This window comes from Ahaetulla prasina, chromosome 2 (genome assembly GCF_028640845.1).
Source record: "Ahaetulla prasina isolate Xishuangbanna chromosome 2, ASM2864084v1, whole genome shotgun sequence".
NCBI classification, from domain to species: Eukaryota; Metazoa; Chordata; class Lepidosauria; order Squamata; family Colubridae; genus Ahaetulla; species Ahaetulla prasina.
This window is the reverse complement of record NC_080540.1, coordinates 64,473,156-64,488,480: the sequence shown is the minus strand read 5'-3', so window position 1 is coordinate 64,488,480 and position 15,325 is coordinate 64,473,156. Positions and strand designations below refer to the sequence as shown.

At 34.9% G+C, this 15,325-nt stretch overlaps 1 protein-coding gene across 1 annotated transcript in view; it reads left to right on the top strand.

Moving 5' to 3' along the window:
* CACNA2D3 (calcium voltage-gated channel auxiliary subunit alpha2delta 3) overlaps positions 1 to 15,325 on the top strand; it is a 688,395-nt gene that overhangs the window by 488,213 nt on the left and 184,857 nt on the right. The window contains exons 12-13 of the mRNA XM_058170578.1: positions 425 to 503; positions 8,360 to 8,493. Coding sequence (XP_058026561.1) covers positions 425 to 503; positions 8,360 to 8,493 — 213 coding nt within the window. The remainder of the gene's footprint in view (positions 1 to 424; positions 504 to 8,359; positions 8,494 to 15,325) is intronic.

Sequence of the window (15,325 nt, the reverse complement as noted above, 5' to 3'; positions counted from 1 at the left end):
ATTATTGTGGGAATAATATTACTGTATTACTGCATTTGAGAGGTAGAAGCTTTACCAGTAACTTACCTCATGTTTCCGCATATACAGTAGACTTTTGTGACAGTGCAGTAATTAAATGCAAGCTTGGGATCAGAGCAAATACTACATTTTAAATCGTGCGATTTCATGTTAAACTTCCAAAATGACACCTTTTCATTTTACATTTGCTTATAATTCTAGAAAATGCCAAAAGTGTGTTTGTGTGACCAAAATCTGTTGGTGTGTGAAATTATTGCTCAATCAGCTCAGAAGAAAATTCCAATAGAATGTGTTTGCAATTCTTCGGTATTTTTATTAGGTGCTATAACCTGCTTAATAAAAAGTTTATATAAAGTGTTTCCTGTAAATAAAGTTCTGTTATAATAATACACAATTATATTTTCAGGTTCGCATTTTCACCTACCTGATAGGAAGAGAAGCTGCCTTTGCAGATAATCTCAAATGGATGGCTTGTGCCAACAAAGGTGGGTATCAAGTCTGTGCAAAACATGCTTATTCCCTCTCCTTTGATTGGTTCTTCTTGGACCTTTAATGACCTGGCAAAATGCATCTGAACCCTTGTTACGGTTTAATAGATTGACACATGGCCTCTGGCAATTGGAAATGGAATTGCTTTGTAAAATACAATATCACATGATTGCAGTACTTAGCCATGGTTATGCAAGAAATATGGTGGGTTGTTGTGAGAATCTTGTGTAACTATGATTTCCTGTTGGCTTTCCCATTGACTTTGCTTATGGAATAGTGTCAGAAGTTGCTATCATATAACTGTGACTTGCTGCAATGTCATAATCAGGAGTCAGGCACAAATACCTGAGCTGCAATTATATGGCTGTGGGAATTGTACAGTGGCCAGATTTTCAAGGACAAGTAACTTTGGAACCAGGTTTTTCATCCCAGTCTAATTAACTCTGTAGTCACAATATCATGCAGAATCTATATATCACTGTTTCTTTCTGGATAGGAAAAAAAAATCATTGCAAGCATATCAGTAAAATGCAACTGTTTGAATCAAAACAATGCACTTGGTGTCCAAGGGAAATGGAGTTGTCTATCAATATCATTTAACTGTCATTACTCCCATTAACTTTCCAGATTTAATGAAAAATACTGGGTCTTAGCTTGCCCAGTATTATGCCACTTTAATTCTGCTGCCTAAAAACATAGCTTAGTATGAACTCTTTGCAAGATTGCTATTTTATGTATGTTTACATATGTATGTATTCTATGTATGTAAATCACTCTGCCAGTAAAATTAACCAATATTTCTCAACCTCAGAAGCTTTAAGATGTTTGGATTTCAAATCCCTAGAATTGTGCCTTGAGAATTCTGAGAGTTGAAGTCAATACATTTTAAAATTACTGAGGCTGAGAAACACTGAAATAAACATCCATATGATTATGTGCTGGAGAGTTTCTGGTGATCCCAGATATCTGGAAGCAGAATTGGTATATAGGAGGGGGAAAAAAGCAGGAATATATTTTGTTTGGTGCCAGTTCTACAGAGCATCTTACCAGATAAAATCTTCCCAAAGAAACTGAAGATAGTGGACAAAACCTTTTCTCCTCCTAGGTGGTTGAGTGGATAAAATTTCTAAGTGTTTAGAACATAATTTATATCCTGATGTTAGTTTATAATTTTGTTTGTCTTTTTCCTATATTGAATAATGTAAATATTCAATTTTGGCAGCTTTCTTGTTTAAAATTGAATAATGTAGCATTGCCAAATGCAAACATCCCTTGTAATAATTGTGACCACAAGAAAATAACAGACTGAATATCAACTCACTCCTAAATATAAAATGAAAATCATGGTCTGTGTCCCAGTAAGGCATTGTTTGTGCCTCTGAATTGCAGGGAAGAGAGAAAAGTAATATAAAATAATTAAATGAAATTTTGGAAAGAGGGAAGAAAGGAAGGAAGGAAGGAAGGAAGGAAGGAAGGAAGGAAGTTTTTGATTTACATAGAGAAACTGAAGAATCCTACCAAGGAAAATAGAGATTTTGCATATTAAAGAGAGAAAGCAAGGGGCAAATTCAGTGTGACATGAGAGATGATATTTTTTCTTGGTTTCTCTCTCTTTTCGATATAGACACACATGCATTATATGATATACTTAACTCCACAAATTGGAATGCCTGGATATTCACTACAAAGAGATATTTAGGTGAAAATTGTCTTGTTTAACATTATTTCTTCAGGTTTTACTGCAGCTTTGGGGGTTTTAGTTGATTTTAAAATAATAGGAAATTCTTGACCATGAAGCATCTGTGTTTGGTCTAGTTCATCCTTTTGTTTCTAAAGATTGTGGAGCCATAACAAATCCCAGTGTTGCATAGAACTCATCAGGCAACACTAAAGCAGATGTATCTCTTGATAAATAATGACAGAACTGTGATTCCAAAACACATAATACGGTGCCATGAAGTAAAAATAATAAAAATGCTTTGCTTATTCTGCAGTTCCATTACATGGGCACTAAGTGTGTTTCTCACTTATGTATATGTGCACACCACATGACATTTAAATGACTCATATGCATTTAGTTATGCATTACTGCATTAACCAGTCTTGGTGCCCATCTGATGGAAATTATCCTGTTTAAAGATGTGTCGTAATCAACTAATATTGCACACTAGGATTTAGACTTAGTCACTGTACAAGAATCCTTTGAAACAAGTTTTTCAAAGGCAGTTTAGTTAATTCCAAAGCATGTTCACTTTTCAGAAAGTGCATTACCCATGCTTCATAAAGATCTAAGGACATCTGTTCATGAAAAGGCACTTCCTTTCACAATGGTTGATTTCAAGAGTCTTGCCCAATCACTAGTCATACATTATTGGTCATCAAGCCAGAAGATCATATATTGTTCTATAATTTTGTAGTCTTGGAAGGCAGTTTGTCTTTGTGTTCTTATTTTAAATTGTCTCACTGTAAAAGTCCCATATAAGGCTTTGAACATTTCAATTTAATAATAATAGGAAGAAACTGGAAATTACTAACCTACTTTCTTAGTATTCACACTTTGTGATGACCCAGCTTGGAATTTTGAACACAATGCTTTCTGGAACTTCCTTTCCTTCAACCACATCTTTTGAGTACCCTCAGATAATTTTTTTTACCTGGGAATCAGTGACATCTATAATAAGCTCCACCATCATCACGATCTCACATACTCATTGCATACTCCATCCCAAATTTGATACCAGTGTGTAAATTGAAGCATTTGCTTGATGAACTCATGCACATTTTGTCACTTGCATGCCTGCTCCCAATGACTATTCAGTGTTTATCTTGTATCTAGCAGAGTAAGTAGCAATTGTGATTTAAAGGCTATCCATTGTAGTGTGGTAACAACTAAGCTACCCAAAATCTTTTGGTGTGGCCTCCCAAAAGGTGCTTGAAAATTGATTTTTTTTTTTTTGTTAAGATGACAAAACTAAGTTGGAATATGACAAAATTACCAAAAATATTGAATTAGGAATTATATTAAGTGTATTTAAATACTGTAATTTAAATTAAATTGAAATAAATTACACCTCTAAAACGTAGCAGTGTAGCTCTGGAAAAAAGGACATACCCCATCTAATTAAGTTTTTCTCTTCTACTTTTTTATTTTAAGAAAAAAATGATTTTTAAAAAAATATTTGCCAAATTTAATTTTATTTTCTTGGTTATCTAAAGAGAGCTGCATTTCATTCCTGGTTCTATATCCATGTAAATATGAATTATTTCCTTTGGTACTTTTTAAAACAAAAGTACATGCTTCTAATACTGTCTGTGTGTGTGTGTGTGTGTGTGTGTGTGTGTGTGCGTGAATAAATCAGCATTTTCTAAAATTGCTTTATTAACACATAGGCAACATTTACCTGAAGAAGAAGCTGGCATCCTTCATGGGACATCAGTTGAACTGATATCTTTGGATTCTATACAATATCTTTCTAGCATTTTTTTTTCACTCATGGAATTATATTTTTAAGAGTTTACCCTAAATTCTGGGATGTTTGGGGAGTGAAGGATAATAGTTGCAAAAAAACTCCAACAGGGCCTGGCAGCATTGGACTGCAGAATCGGAGAAGGAATGGGATACACTTTTAATCCCTGCACAGATGGATAAGTCAAACTGTGTAGCTGTCACAGAGGTCATTGACCCCAAAATCAATTTTCCTTGTGGTGATTTTCCCCTTGGAAGCACCTAGCAGAGATGAAAGATTTGTACAAGATTTCCAAATGAGTGGATTGTAGGGTACGAAGTTTTTTTCTCCAGAACTGGATCACTAGAAATTTACACCATGCTGTATGAGACCTCCACCTCCTATCTTGACTCCAACTTTCCAAAGCTGTAAAAAGTAGGGCATATCTTGAGGGAGTGTGAGCTTAATGAGGCAGAGCGACAACCCATTTGAAATACATTAAAACAGTCAAGATCCCAACACTGCTGTAGAATAGCTAATGAACTTACAGTGCTCTCCCCAATAGCCTGGAGGAGAATGAGCCTGAAGGGAGAAGAAGTTGAAGATATTACCAGGACTGTCCGATGTTCAGTAAAGTTTTGCAGAGGTTCAGCATACCAGGTTTGAAGGTAATAGATTAGCAGTCGAATACAATTGAAAATTTACCAGCTGTAAAAACAAAGGCAGACTATAATTTTTTAGCTTGGCACAAACAAAAGAACCACTATTAAGTGTATCTTAATAATAAAAAAAGTGTACCTCACTACATTCATTTGGCAGACCTGTTTTATTTGACATTAGTTTGTCTAATTAGGGATTATATATCAAGCATTTTTGATAACTCAGGAGAAAGGGGCTCAGAAAAATGCATCAGGTCACCAGTATGATGTCTGGAAATGAACAAATCTTGACAAGTAGTTTTTTGAGATATTGTTGAACATCACTATCAACACACATACTAGCAGCACAGCTCCTGTCCTGGTAGTGTCCCACCTTGACCACTATAATGACTAGCCTTGTGGTGCAACCAAAACAATCTGGAACTGAACACACTCAAAACCGTAGAAATGGTGGTAGACTTTAGGAGAAACCCTTCCATACTTCCACCTCTCACAATACTAGACAACACAGTATCAACAGTAGAAACCTTCAAATTTCTAGGTTCTATCATATCGCAAGATCTAAAATGGACAGCTAACATCAAAAATGTCATCAAAAAAGGACAACAAAGAATGTTTTTTCTGTGCCAACTCAGAAAGCTCAAACTGCCCAAGGAGCTTCTGATTCAGTTCTACAGAGGAATTATTGAGTCTGTCATTTGCACCTCTATAACTGTCTGGTTCGGTTCTGCAACCCAACAAGAAAGACACAGACTTCAGAGGATAATTAAAACTGCAGAAAAAATAATTGCTACCAACCTGCCTTCCATTGAGGACCTGTATACTGCACGAATCAAGAAGAGGGCCGTGAAAATATTTACAGATCCCTCACATCCTGGACATAAACTGTTTCAACTCCTACCCTCAAAACGACGCTATAGAGCACTGCACACCAGAATAACAAGACACAAGAACAGTTTTTTCCCGAAGGCCATCACTCTGCTAAACAAATAATTCCCTCAACACTGTCAAACTATTTACTAAATCTGCACTACTATTAATCTTCTCATCGTTCCCATCACCAATCTCTTTCCACTTATGACTGTATGACTGTAACTTTGTTGCTGGCAATCCTTATGATTTATATTGATATATTGATCATCATTTGTGTTGTAAATGTTGTGCCTTGATGAACGTATCTTTTCTTTTATGTACACTGAGAGCATATGCACCAAGACAAATTCCTTGTGTGTCCAATCACACTTGGCGAATAAAAAATTCTATTCTATTCTATTCTATTCTATTCTATTCTATTCTATTCTATTCTATTCTATTCTATTCTATAACATGTTGTGTATAGGGCAACCTGTGAGTTGAGTTTGGGAAGTATGGTAGGAACAAAACTCAACAGCTAAATTTGTCTCTGAAAGAACCCAGAGAAGCATCATAGTACATAGAAGCATTGTCATTGCCAGAAAAAAAAATTCTGTATGAAATACAAAATGTACAATTATATTTTACAAAAACCTTTAAACCCTATATACCATATTTTTCGGAGTATAACACATTCCCCCCCCCCAAAAAAAAGAGGCTGAAAATTTGGGTGCTTCTTATACTCTGAATGTACCTCCGTCCACTCGCCCTTTGGCCTCTGGGTATCCTCTTCCTGGCTGTAGAGATTGCCAAAGCACATTGCCGCCTCCGTGCAACACATTTTTAGCCTCTGCGCATCACGTTTTCAGGCAGTGATCAGCAGCGATGTGCTTTGGCAATCTCTGCAGCCTTGAACAACTCTCAAACACAGTGTTCGAAGGCTGAAAACATGAGGCGCGCAGCCCAAAATGGCAACCTGGGACAACTGCTGCCTTGTCTTACCGTTTCCGCGCTTCGCCTGCTTTACTCACTGAAACTCCCTCCAATGATCAGCTGTGCTTTTGAAGCTGCTTATCAGCCCCAATGTGTGCGCTCACAGCCAGCGAACTAATGTGCTGAAGCTGTCCAGGCTACGGATGCTAGCCAGATGAGTACCTGGTAGGCAGAGGCAGAATTTTTTTTCCTATTTTCCTCCCCAAAAACTAAAGTCTGTCTTATACTCTAAAATATGGTAGCTTAGGTTTAAGTTATTTAAAAAAGCACCTCTCTCCATATGATTCTCTGACTTCCCTCCCTGACATTAAAGAAGTTCACCTACACTTGCCATGGATTTGTCTTGAAGTGACTCTGAGCTAAGAAGTTGCTCTCATTCTTTTCTGTGGTCTTCTTGCTGAGTTGAGGGTCTATTGTTGGCTTTTTAAAAGACCTTAAAAATGCATTCTGAAAACAGACTGCTAATATTGTTGGCTTTGATTGTTTCTGATTTTATTATTGGTGTTTACATATTCTTCAAAATTGCTGAAAGTCCTTGTAGTCCATGATATTTTAAGTTAATGCATTAATTAACATCTTCAGATTAGAAGGAGTTGAATGCCACCTGAGAAAAAGCAGCTGTTTGAATTTTTGACTCTATTTGAAAAATGCAGATAATTTTTAAGCTGCATTGTATCTAACCTATGTTTCCTAAGTTTGAGCATCAGTTTTTCAGGAAAGTCCAAATGTAGACAATCCATTCTATGGCAGAAAACTAAACTTGGGAAATAAATAAAATGCTTGAATCTGCAAAAGACCCAGATTCCATGATGATTTTGAATTGGATGTTTTGCCTCTTTTATTTCATACTCAAGCACTTTCAGTAACATGAAACATTATTTGCTAAAGCAAATTCCCTTTATTCTTGATATATAGAATAGAATAGAATTTTTTTTGTCCAAGTGTGATTGGACACACAAGGAATTTGTCTTGGTGCATATGGTCTCGGTGTAAATAAAAGATACCTTCATCAAGGTACAACACTTACAACACTTAATGATAGTCATAGGCTATAATAAGCAATTAAGAAACAATATGTATCATAAGGATACAAGCAACAAAGTTACAGTCATACAGTCATAAGTGGAAGGAGATGGGAATGATGAGAAGATTAATAGTAGTGCAGATTTAGTAAATAATTTGACAGTGTTGGGGGAATTTTTTGTTTAGCAGAGTGATGGCGTTCAGGGGGAAAAACTATATCAAGTCATCATAAAATAAGTCATGGATTGTTTTCCAATAGTCCATGATGGCCTGAGGAATGAAGTGTGTGGTTATGTGGATGTGTACTTAGGACTTCATGCTGCCATAGATGAGATTCTTGCATGGATAATTGCACTAGGTAAGAAATAGATTATAACACTCTGCTGGGAAGCACTAAAACTCTGATTCAGTTATAGAATGTTAGGGATAGAATTGATAAAGCTAAAAATATCGCCCTCATATTTGTGGTACTTGGCAGTTGCAAAGGTTGTGGAGTAAAAGTTAATAGAACTCTGCCATAAGCATTTATCTTTAAGAACAAACTCCCTCCTTTTTTACTTTCTCCTGAGGCTGAAAAAATTGACTTGGAACTGAAGGGAAAAAAGTCAGGACAGCTGTTCAATGGTGTAGAACACTCAGAGGAATGGAGTCGTTCTGGACTGACATATCATTTCACAGACTAGTGCTTTCACAAATTAAAACTTGACAGGGCTTCTTCCTTGGTCAATTTTTTTTCCTCTTTAGGTTCCCCCCCCCCAAACATACACCCCGTTCCTTTTAACACCGAGAGAAAAGATATTTATAACTTTTATCTGCATTTCTCATTTGATTATGTCTGAATGACCACATTTTTTTCTCTCTCTGCTCAAATATATCCAGGGTTTTTCACTCAGATCTCTACTCTAGCTGATGTGCAAGAAAATGTTATGGAATATCTCCATGTGCTCAGTCGACCTAAAGTGATTGATCAAGAACATGATGTAGTGTGGACTGAAGCCTATGTCGACAGTACTGTAAGTCTGCAAGAGGCAATGTTTGATAAATCCTGTTTATAATTTTGCTCCAATGTTGTAATACATTTTCTGCTCCTTTTTTTAAATGAGGGTTATGCAAATGCTGCTAATATTTACATATGTTAAATGAGCTTAATTCTGCAGCTGAAGCACTTGACAGAAAAGCTTTCATTTTAAATAAATGTTAAATCCCCTATATCAGAGGCTATTAAAGCTTGCCCAACAAACACCCAGAGGAAGTATGTGTGGTATCAGCTGGTTTTTCAATTATAAACAACTCTATAGGGCAAATAGCAGGATCTTGCTTGTTATGATGTAAAGCAAAAATTGGTGACTGGTTAATTGCTGGCAAGGATGCAAGAATCCTTTGCAAGTCTTCTAGTCTACATATTTTATGCAAGAACAAATAATGTAATGTGTTCAGAGTCAAGGCAGACTTGATGAACGTTTGACAGCACCAGAATTGTGTATAGCCAGTAAAAATGAAATTGTTCAGAATGAGCTGGACCTTAACTTTCATATTACCTAACATAATTAGTTTTGGCCAAGTGAGTATAAGAGTTGAAATGAATCAGTCATTTATAAGAGAGAGAGAGAGAAAAAACATGAGACTGTCACTCTGAGGCCTAGTCTCAAAAAGTTGTCTGTGAAAGAAAATGAGAGGAAGTACCCTGAGCTCTTGAAGGAACATAACATATAAATAAAACAAATACATAAACAAACCATTTCTAACTGAAAATGTTGTATGGATAACAGAAAAATTAATAACTGAAAGGAAAAGTTAAAAATGCAAGAAATGGGGCAGAGAGTAAAAGCAAAATAGGAAAGAATGAAAAATAGATACAAGGAAGTAGCTTCTAAGCTTCTTTTTTCAACAGTTATAAGTATAATTTTACCATTTACTCTGTGGTTACACTACAACTCTTTTCCTTCTTTAATCTACCCTATCTAATCATCAAAACCATAAAATTATTTTTTCTGTTTCATGCAAAAAAAAATAATAATAATCCACAAGGGGTTTCCAATCAGCAATAAACACAGATAGCAACTTTTCTCTGATAAAAAAGTCTATTTAGCCACCTCAGTGTGTTCTGTCAATTTAACCAACCATTCTTCCATTGTGGATAGTGCTGAATCTTTTTTTTTTATGTTTGTGGAATCTAACTATAATCCTGCTGCAATACTATGTAGAAAAATGAAGTCCTGTGATTTTTTTCCCAACTATTTGTCTATCAAACCTCAGGTTTCAATTGTATAATTAATCATTAAAATCCTCTGAATTGGTGTTATGTATTTATAAGAAATTTGTAAGGGCTTTTTTTATATACATCTACCAAACATGATATGTTCCTTTATGTTTCTTCTTATTTATATTTTCAATATAAATTTACACTGAAGTGCTTTTATAAATTCTAGACAATTTCTCTGCCGACATATATCAATAGTTAATATTTGATAAAAATTCTCTTTATGATTATACTATAGCATTCATTCAATATACAATATTAATCTTTAAATATATTGCATGTACATGCATACTCCTGCTTTTCCATTTCAGGTATGCAACATTATACATAATGTGAAAAATAATTTTTAAAAATGAGCAAATTAAATTAAGGGCACATGACAAAGAGTGTATAGCAAATACTAATATCACTACATCTCTCCATCCCTTTTTATCCATTTTTTTGTGGGGAGGGGAGGGTTATCCTTAAGTCAGTATTTATTCCTGGTGGCTGCTTGGAGTAGCCCCTGTAATTCCGGCAATATTTTGGAAATGGTTTGCCATGGCCTGCTTCTCAAGACTGATACGCCCAAGACTCTCATATCTAAGGGAGGATTAAAATTCACAATCCCCAATCTGACTCTCTTTTTTCTCATTTTTTTGTTTCCACTATATCTATGCCTCATCCCATAATTGTCTTTTGCTCTTTAAACATCTCTGTTTTCCCTTTGTGAAGATCTCATCAACTCTGTTGAACCACATTTTGTTTTGGACTTGGCCCTTTTTTCATTTAACTCACTCTTCCTTCAAATATTATTTTGCAGTTTGATGCTCTATCATTATTTATATATGAGTAGATCTCAATATATTTCCAATTTGTCATCTACATTTGTTTTTAATCCACATTTATTTAGCACATTTTCATTCCTGACTTTATATTTTCTTTTTTTTAACCACAAACACTTTTTAGTGCTTCATTCCAACAACATTCCTGATATATAAAACTCTCATTTCCGTTTAACAAAATGGAGAAAAAACCCCACTCATTTTCACAACCGTTTGTGCTTCTCCTTACATTTGTTCCTCACAACAGATCACATAGTACCCATTTTATTACTATGAACATTTGTAAGTCTTACAAATTTTCTATGTTTTGTCTTACCTTTAGCAAAAATTTTACTAAGGGGTTTAATTTATTTAACATCTTTACTTTCTTCTTTACTTTCACTTTCTCTTATCATGAATACACACAAAATCAGGTTAGATGCCTGAAATTCACACACCTGAACTTTATGCTATAGCACTATATCAGTTGAGAACATGTTATTCTGATCTACCTATACAGTGGCGACAAAATGAGTTTTCAGAATTTAAATCCACTAAAATGTGAACAGTTTATAACATGGATTTTAATTTGCTTCTTGAGTTGTTGAGATTTGGAATTCAAGTCACCCTTTCTTATTTCTTGTCTGTCTCATGGAAAACAAAAGATAAATGATTTCTCTGACTCTCTACTATTTATTGAACTTTATTGACATAAAATCTAATCTTTTCTTGCTGGAGAATTCATTCCAAATTGGTTATTGACTCTGTAGTGAATAATTATTGAGCATTTGGTGAAGATGGAAAGAAAATAATTGTTATCTCTTCAGCAATACATGAACATGCTCCATTATGTTTGCTAGGGAGTTTGTGAGTGAGAAACATGCCATTGTAATATAATCTAGAGCATGTAAGTTTGATATAGAGACAAAATCATTCATTCGTTTTCTGTGTTGCCAGAAAAAAAAATGAAAATATTGGTATCTAATTAGAGGAGGGAAAGCAACAGGTTCATTTCTAGATCATTGAGAAGAGCCTGCATGGCCTTTTTGACTTCTTATGATCCTCTGCAATACGTAGCACTGCTTAAGGGGAAAGAAAAGTTATTTTGTTATTTTGATTTTCTAAAGAAGTTGATATTTCTGCTGTGTTCATACTTTCCCACCCTCTGGTACATCCCTCAAGTGATGAGGACTGTCTTCCGGGGCTCTGAAAAGCCCTTTTAGGCCTTTGTCCCATGACTATGGTGAATGTATTGGGAGGGAGGTGCTGACATGCTTAAATGCTTGTTTTTAATTAGGGCTTTCTTGATTCATTGTATGCTTTTAATTGTTGTTTAATGTTTATAATTGTTTAAATTTCTATTATATTTTGTAAATATTAAATCTAAATATTAACTACTTAGTAAATATTAAATGTGAATAATGTAGAAATGTGTATCATCATAATGTATAGTCCTAACTTTCTTACAGGTCTCTTTCTTTACAATGTAATTGCTCTAACAATTTTGGTACTTTATTTGCCCACCTGAAAAACATTTTTTTTTTCAAGTAGCGTCGGAATTTTGATGAGCTCACTTATCATCTGTTCCGCTGAAATGTTTGCTGCCGCCGTCAATAACTGCTTACTACCTCAAATTTTGTGCAAAGCTGGAAGAGAGCTGATAATTTTTAAAAATTCTGTTTTATTGTGCCTCTCATTCTTATTTGATTTAAAGGATCATGAGTGCTATTTTCTGGTCTGGGAGCTGAGTACTTAGTTGTATGAAATGATTACTGCATATCAGCCTTCCTGGTTTCTGGCTGTTTATCATGTGAATAAAGCAACTGGCAGTAGAAGTCTAGCAGGAAGACGATCCATTTAGCATTTTGAACTCAAATGCTTAAAGGAACTATTTTTAACCCTTTGTTGTTTCCAGGTTTTTCTTTCCCTTTTCTACTCCATATGAGAAACACTTTGTTACCGATATGATTTTGATTAAATGTGTGAGCTAGCGTCCACAAAAATGGTAAACAAAATTAAGCACTTTGAAGTCCTACTGATTCTAATGAATTTAAATTAAATATTTTGCACTAATATCAGCAAGATAAAAATTAGTTAGTTTTGTCTAAAATATACCTATGGTACTAACAGGCAATTAACAGACAATACAGAGAATAAGTATGATAAAGAAGTATAAAACTACAACAATTGAAAATCCAGATATGTAATATTTTGAACAACTCTCAAGATGCTGCTATTGTTTTTGCAAACAAGCTGATGTGAGCTACAGTTCCACACTCCATAGTAAAAAGACAAGTGTTCTCCACATTATTGTACTTTCTTAGAAGCAGCCACCATTCACAAAGCCAAGGCTCAACAGTGAGTATTCTGGAATTGGACTCTCCCACAAGTGGATTCTGCAAGTGGACTTCACTAATTTAAATTATTGCCATTCAGATTTGCAAATGAAATTATATAAGACAAACCAAGTTTCATCCATATACAGATTACTTATGCATGAGAATCTTTGTTGGGTAGTACTAGTGTCTCTAGCACTGGCACAGACTTATCCGAATCTAATCCTTAGCTCTTGAAATACAGTATACCTAATGTATGTAGATGCACTTGTATTCTGCTAAAGAAATCCCTCTGTATTATTTGTCCATATTCCACTCATTGTATTTAACATACAGTAATACTTTTTTTCCCTTACAAAAAAGCAAAGTTGATTATCTCAAATCAAAGCATCACATTGTTTTCTGCCTTTTCTGTCCTATAGTTCATTGACCATCTTGGCCCACAGTTTCTATCAATTCTAACGATCAGTTTCTCTGTATCATGTTTCATCCCCACCTTTGGTTGTCATTGCACTTAGAAAAGGCAGGCTCCCCTTAGCTGGCTCAAACTTGGCTGAAGTTACCAGCTTGTGACCGAACTACTGTAGTCAAGGATCTTCAGTGCATTGGAGGATTCAGACTACTTCAGAAGACTGATTGCTTCCTGATAGCTTGGGCTGCTGCTCCCCTCTTCTATCCTGTTGAGTTTAGATTTGGTGCCCTTTTCTCCTGAAACTTCCATAATGTAGTACAAACCTTCCTTGATACTTCTCACACACTATGCTAGTCATGTGTAGCATTTTTACCTCAGGAATCCTTAGCTCCCGATGTATTTCACTTTTTCTAGTTTTTCCTTTATTCAGCTCTATCAACACTCCCCTTTTCATTCAGCCCTACTACCCTATATTGGACCCATAACTCAACCTTCACCTGCTGTGTTGTTTGTCTGATAGATTTCTAAATAGAATCTGCAGAATAACTTCATATGAACTGGCCAGAAAATTTTCTAAACATCTGCATTCCTTCTAGGTCTCTGTAACTGGCCATAAGAATAACTTTGGGAGGTTATAGTGGTATTGATAGTTTTAGTTTCCTGGTCTGGACTACCCAAAGGACTGTCATCAGTCTTGCAAGTCTGAATGGGCTTCTTCCCTCACCTGCCTTTATGTTCCAGAGAATTAAAAAGGGTCAATTCTGAGATGCATTCTCCATCCTCATGCCTTTTTCGAACTAGGTTTCTTTTATCAGACCATTATCTATACTGCAGTTCTTCCTCCTCTCTCTCAAGTTCATTCTCACAGCCCATTCCACCTCCTCTTAGAAATCACCCTCTTATTTAGAAGAACATTCCTGTTATTCAAGCATCTCTTTGGGAATTTTTGTTTCAAATGCTGTCATTTCCACCTTCCTTACAAGTTGTCATTCTCTCTCCAAGTTCTCTTCATGCATTCTAGAAAGAGAACCAATGGTTTCTAAACTCAGTAAACTTGGAGGATGGAAGGGGGGCAGAAGTTCACATTTTCTTTTTACTTTTCTTGGGTCTGTTCTTTTTCCATTTTCCTTATTTTTCCTCTTGCAGTTCTCTACATCTGAACTCCTACAACTATCATCTTTATCCTGATGTTCTTTTGTATATGCCATGTAAATTAGTCCTTGTTAAATACATTTAATAATATTTTTTTTCAATTGTATTTTCAAATATCAGCATTTGACCTCAAATTCAGCATATATTTATTGAACATTACCACATCTTCTTTCCATAATGTATATAAAAATATATTATTCTCAATTAAATCAATTTATTAATTTGTGATACAGTGAGATGATACAATATGGTAATACAAACAGATCTAGTCTAATAAAATATTGGTTTAGCATGGACTGTTTGCTCTTTTTATAATAATAAATGCAGTACAATTCAAAATAACTAACTATTTACTTACTCTTCCATTTATGCTGAATATTTAAAGTGGAAAATAAAGTAATACTGGGAGAATATAATATTTCCAGGACAAAAGCACCAGTTCTTCTGTGTAAATCGGAAATGATTTAGATACAGTATTGAGCAGTTTTGTTCACAGATTTGCAGCTGACAGAAATTATTCTGGATTTTTAAAAATAATCCTTAGATTCTGAAGACCTTCACAAGCATCTCACTAAGTTAACTGACAAAATCCCAGTAAGTAATTTCACTATGACAGAAAGTAATTCTCATAGACAAACAGTCCTAATAGTACTTGTATATTGATAAGGATTAAATTAAATGTAATTTATAGAAAAAAGTTTTCAGTTTGGTTTAAAAAAATGAATAAAAAGTGTGTAAATAAAAAGTTAGAATGAATTTTGATATAAGTATTATTGATCTTCAAATTATTGTAAGATCACCAGCCAAATTGCCATTGGTAGAGATTTCTTCTGGTAAATTAGCCTGGTAGCCATCACCCTGGTAGCCATCACAACATATTCC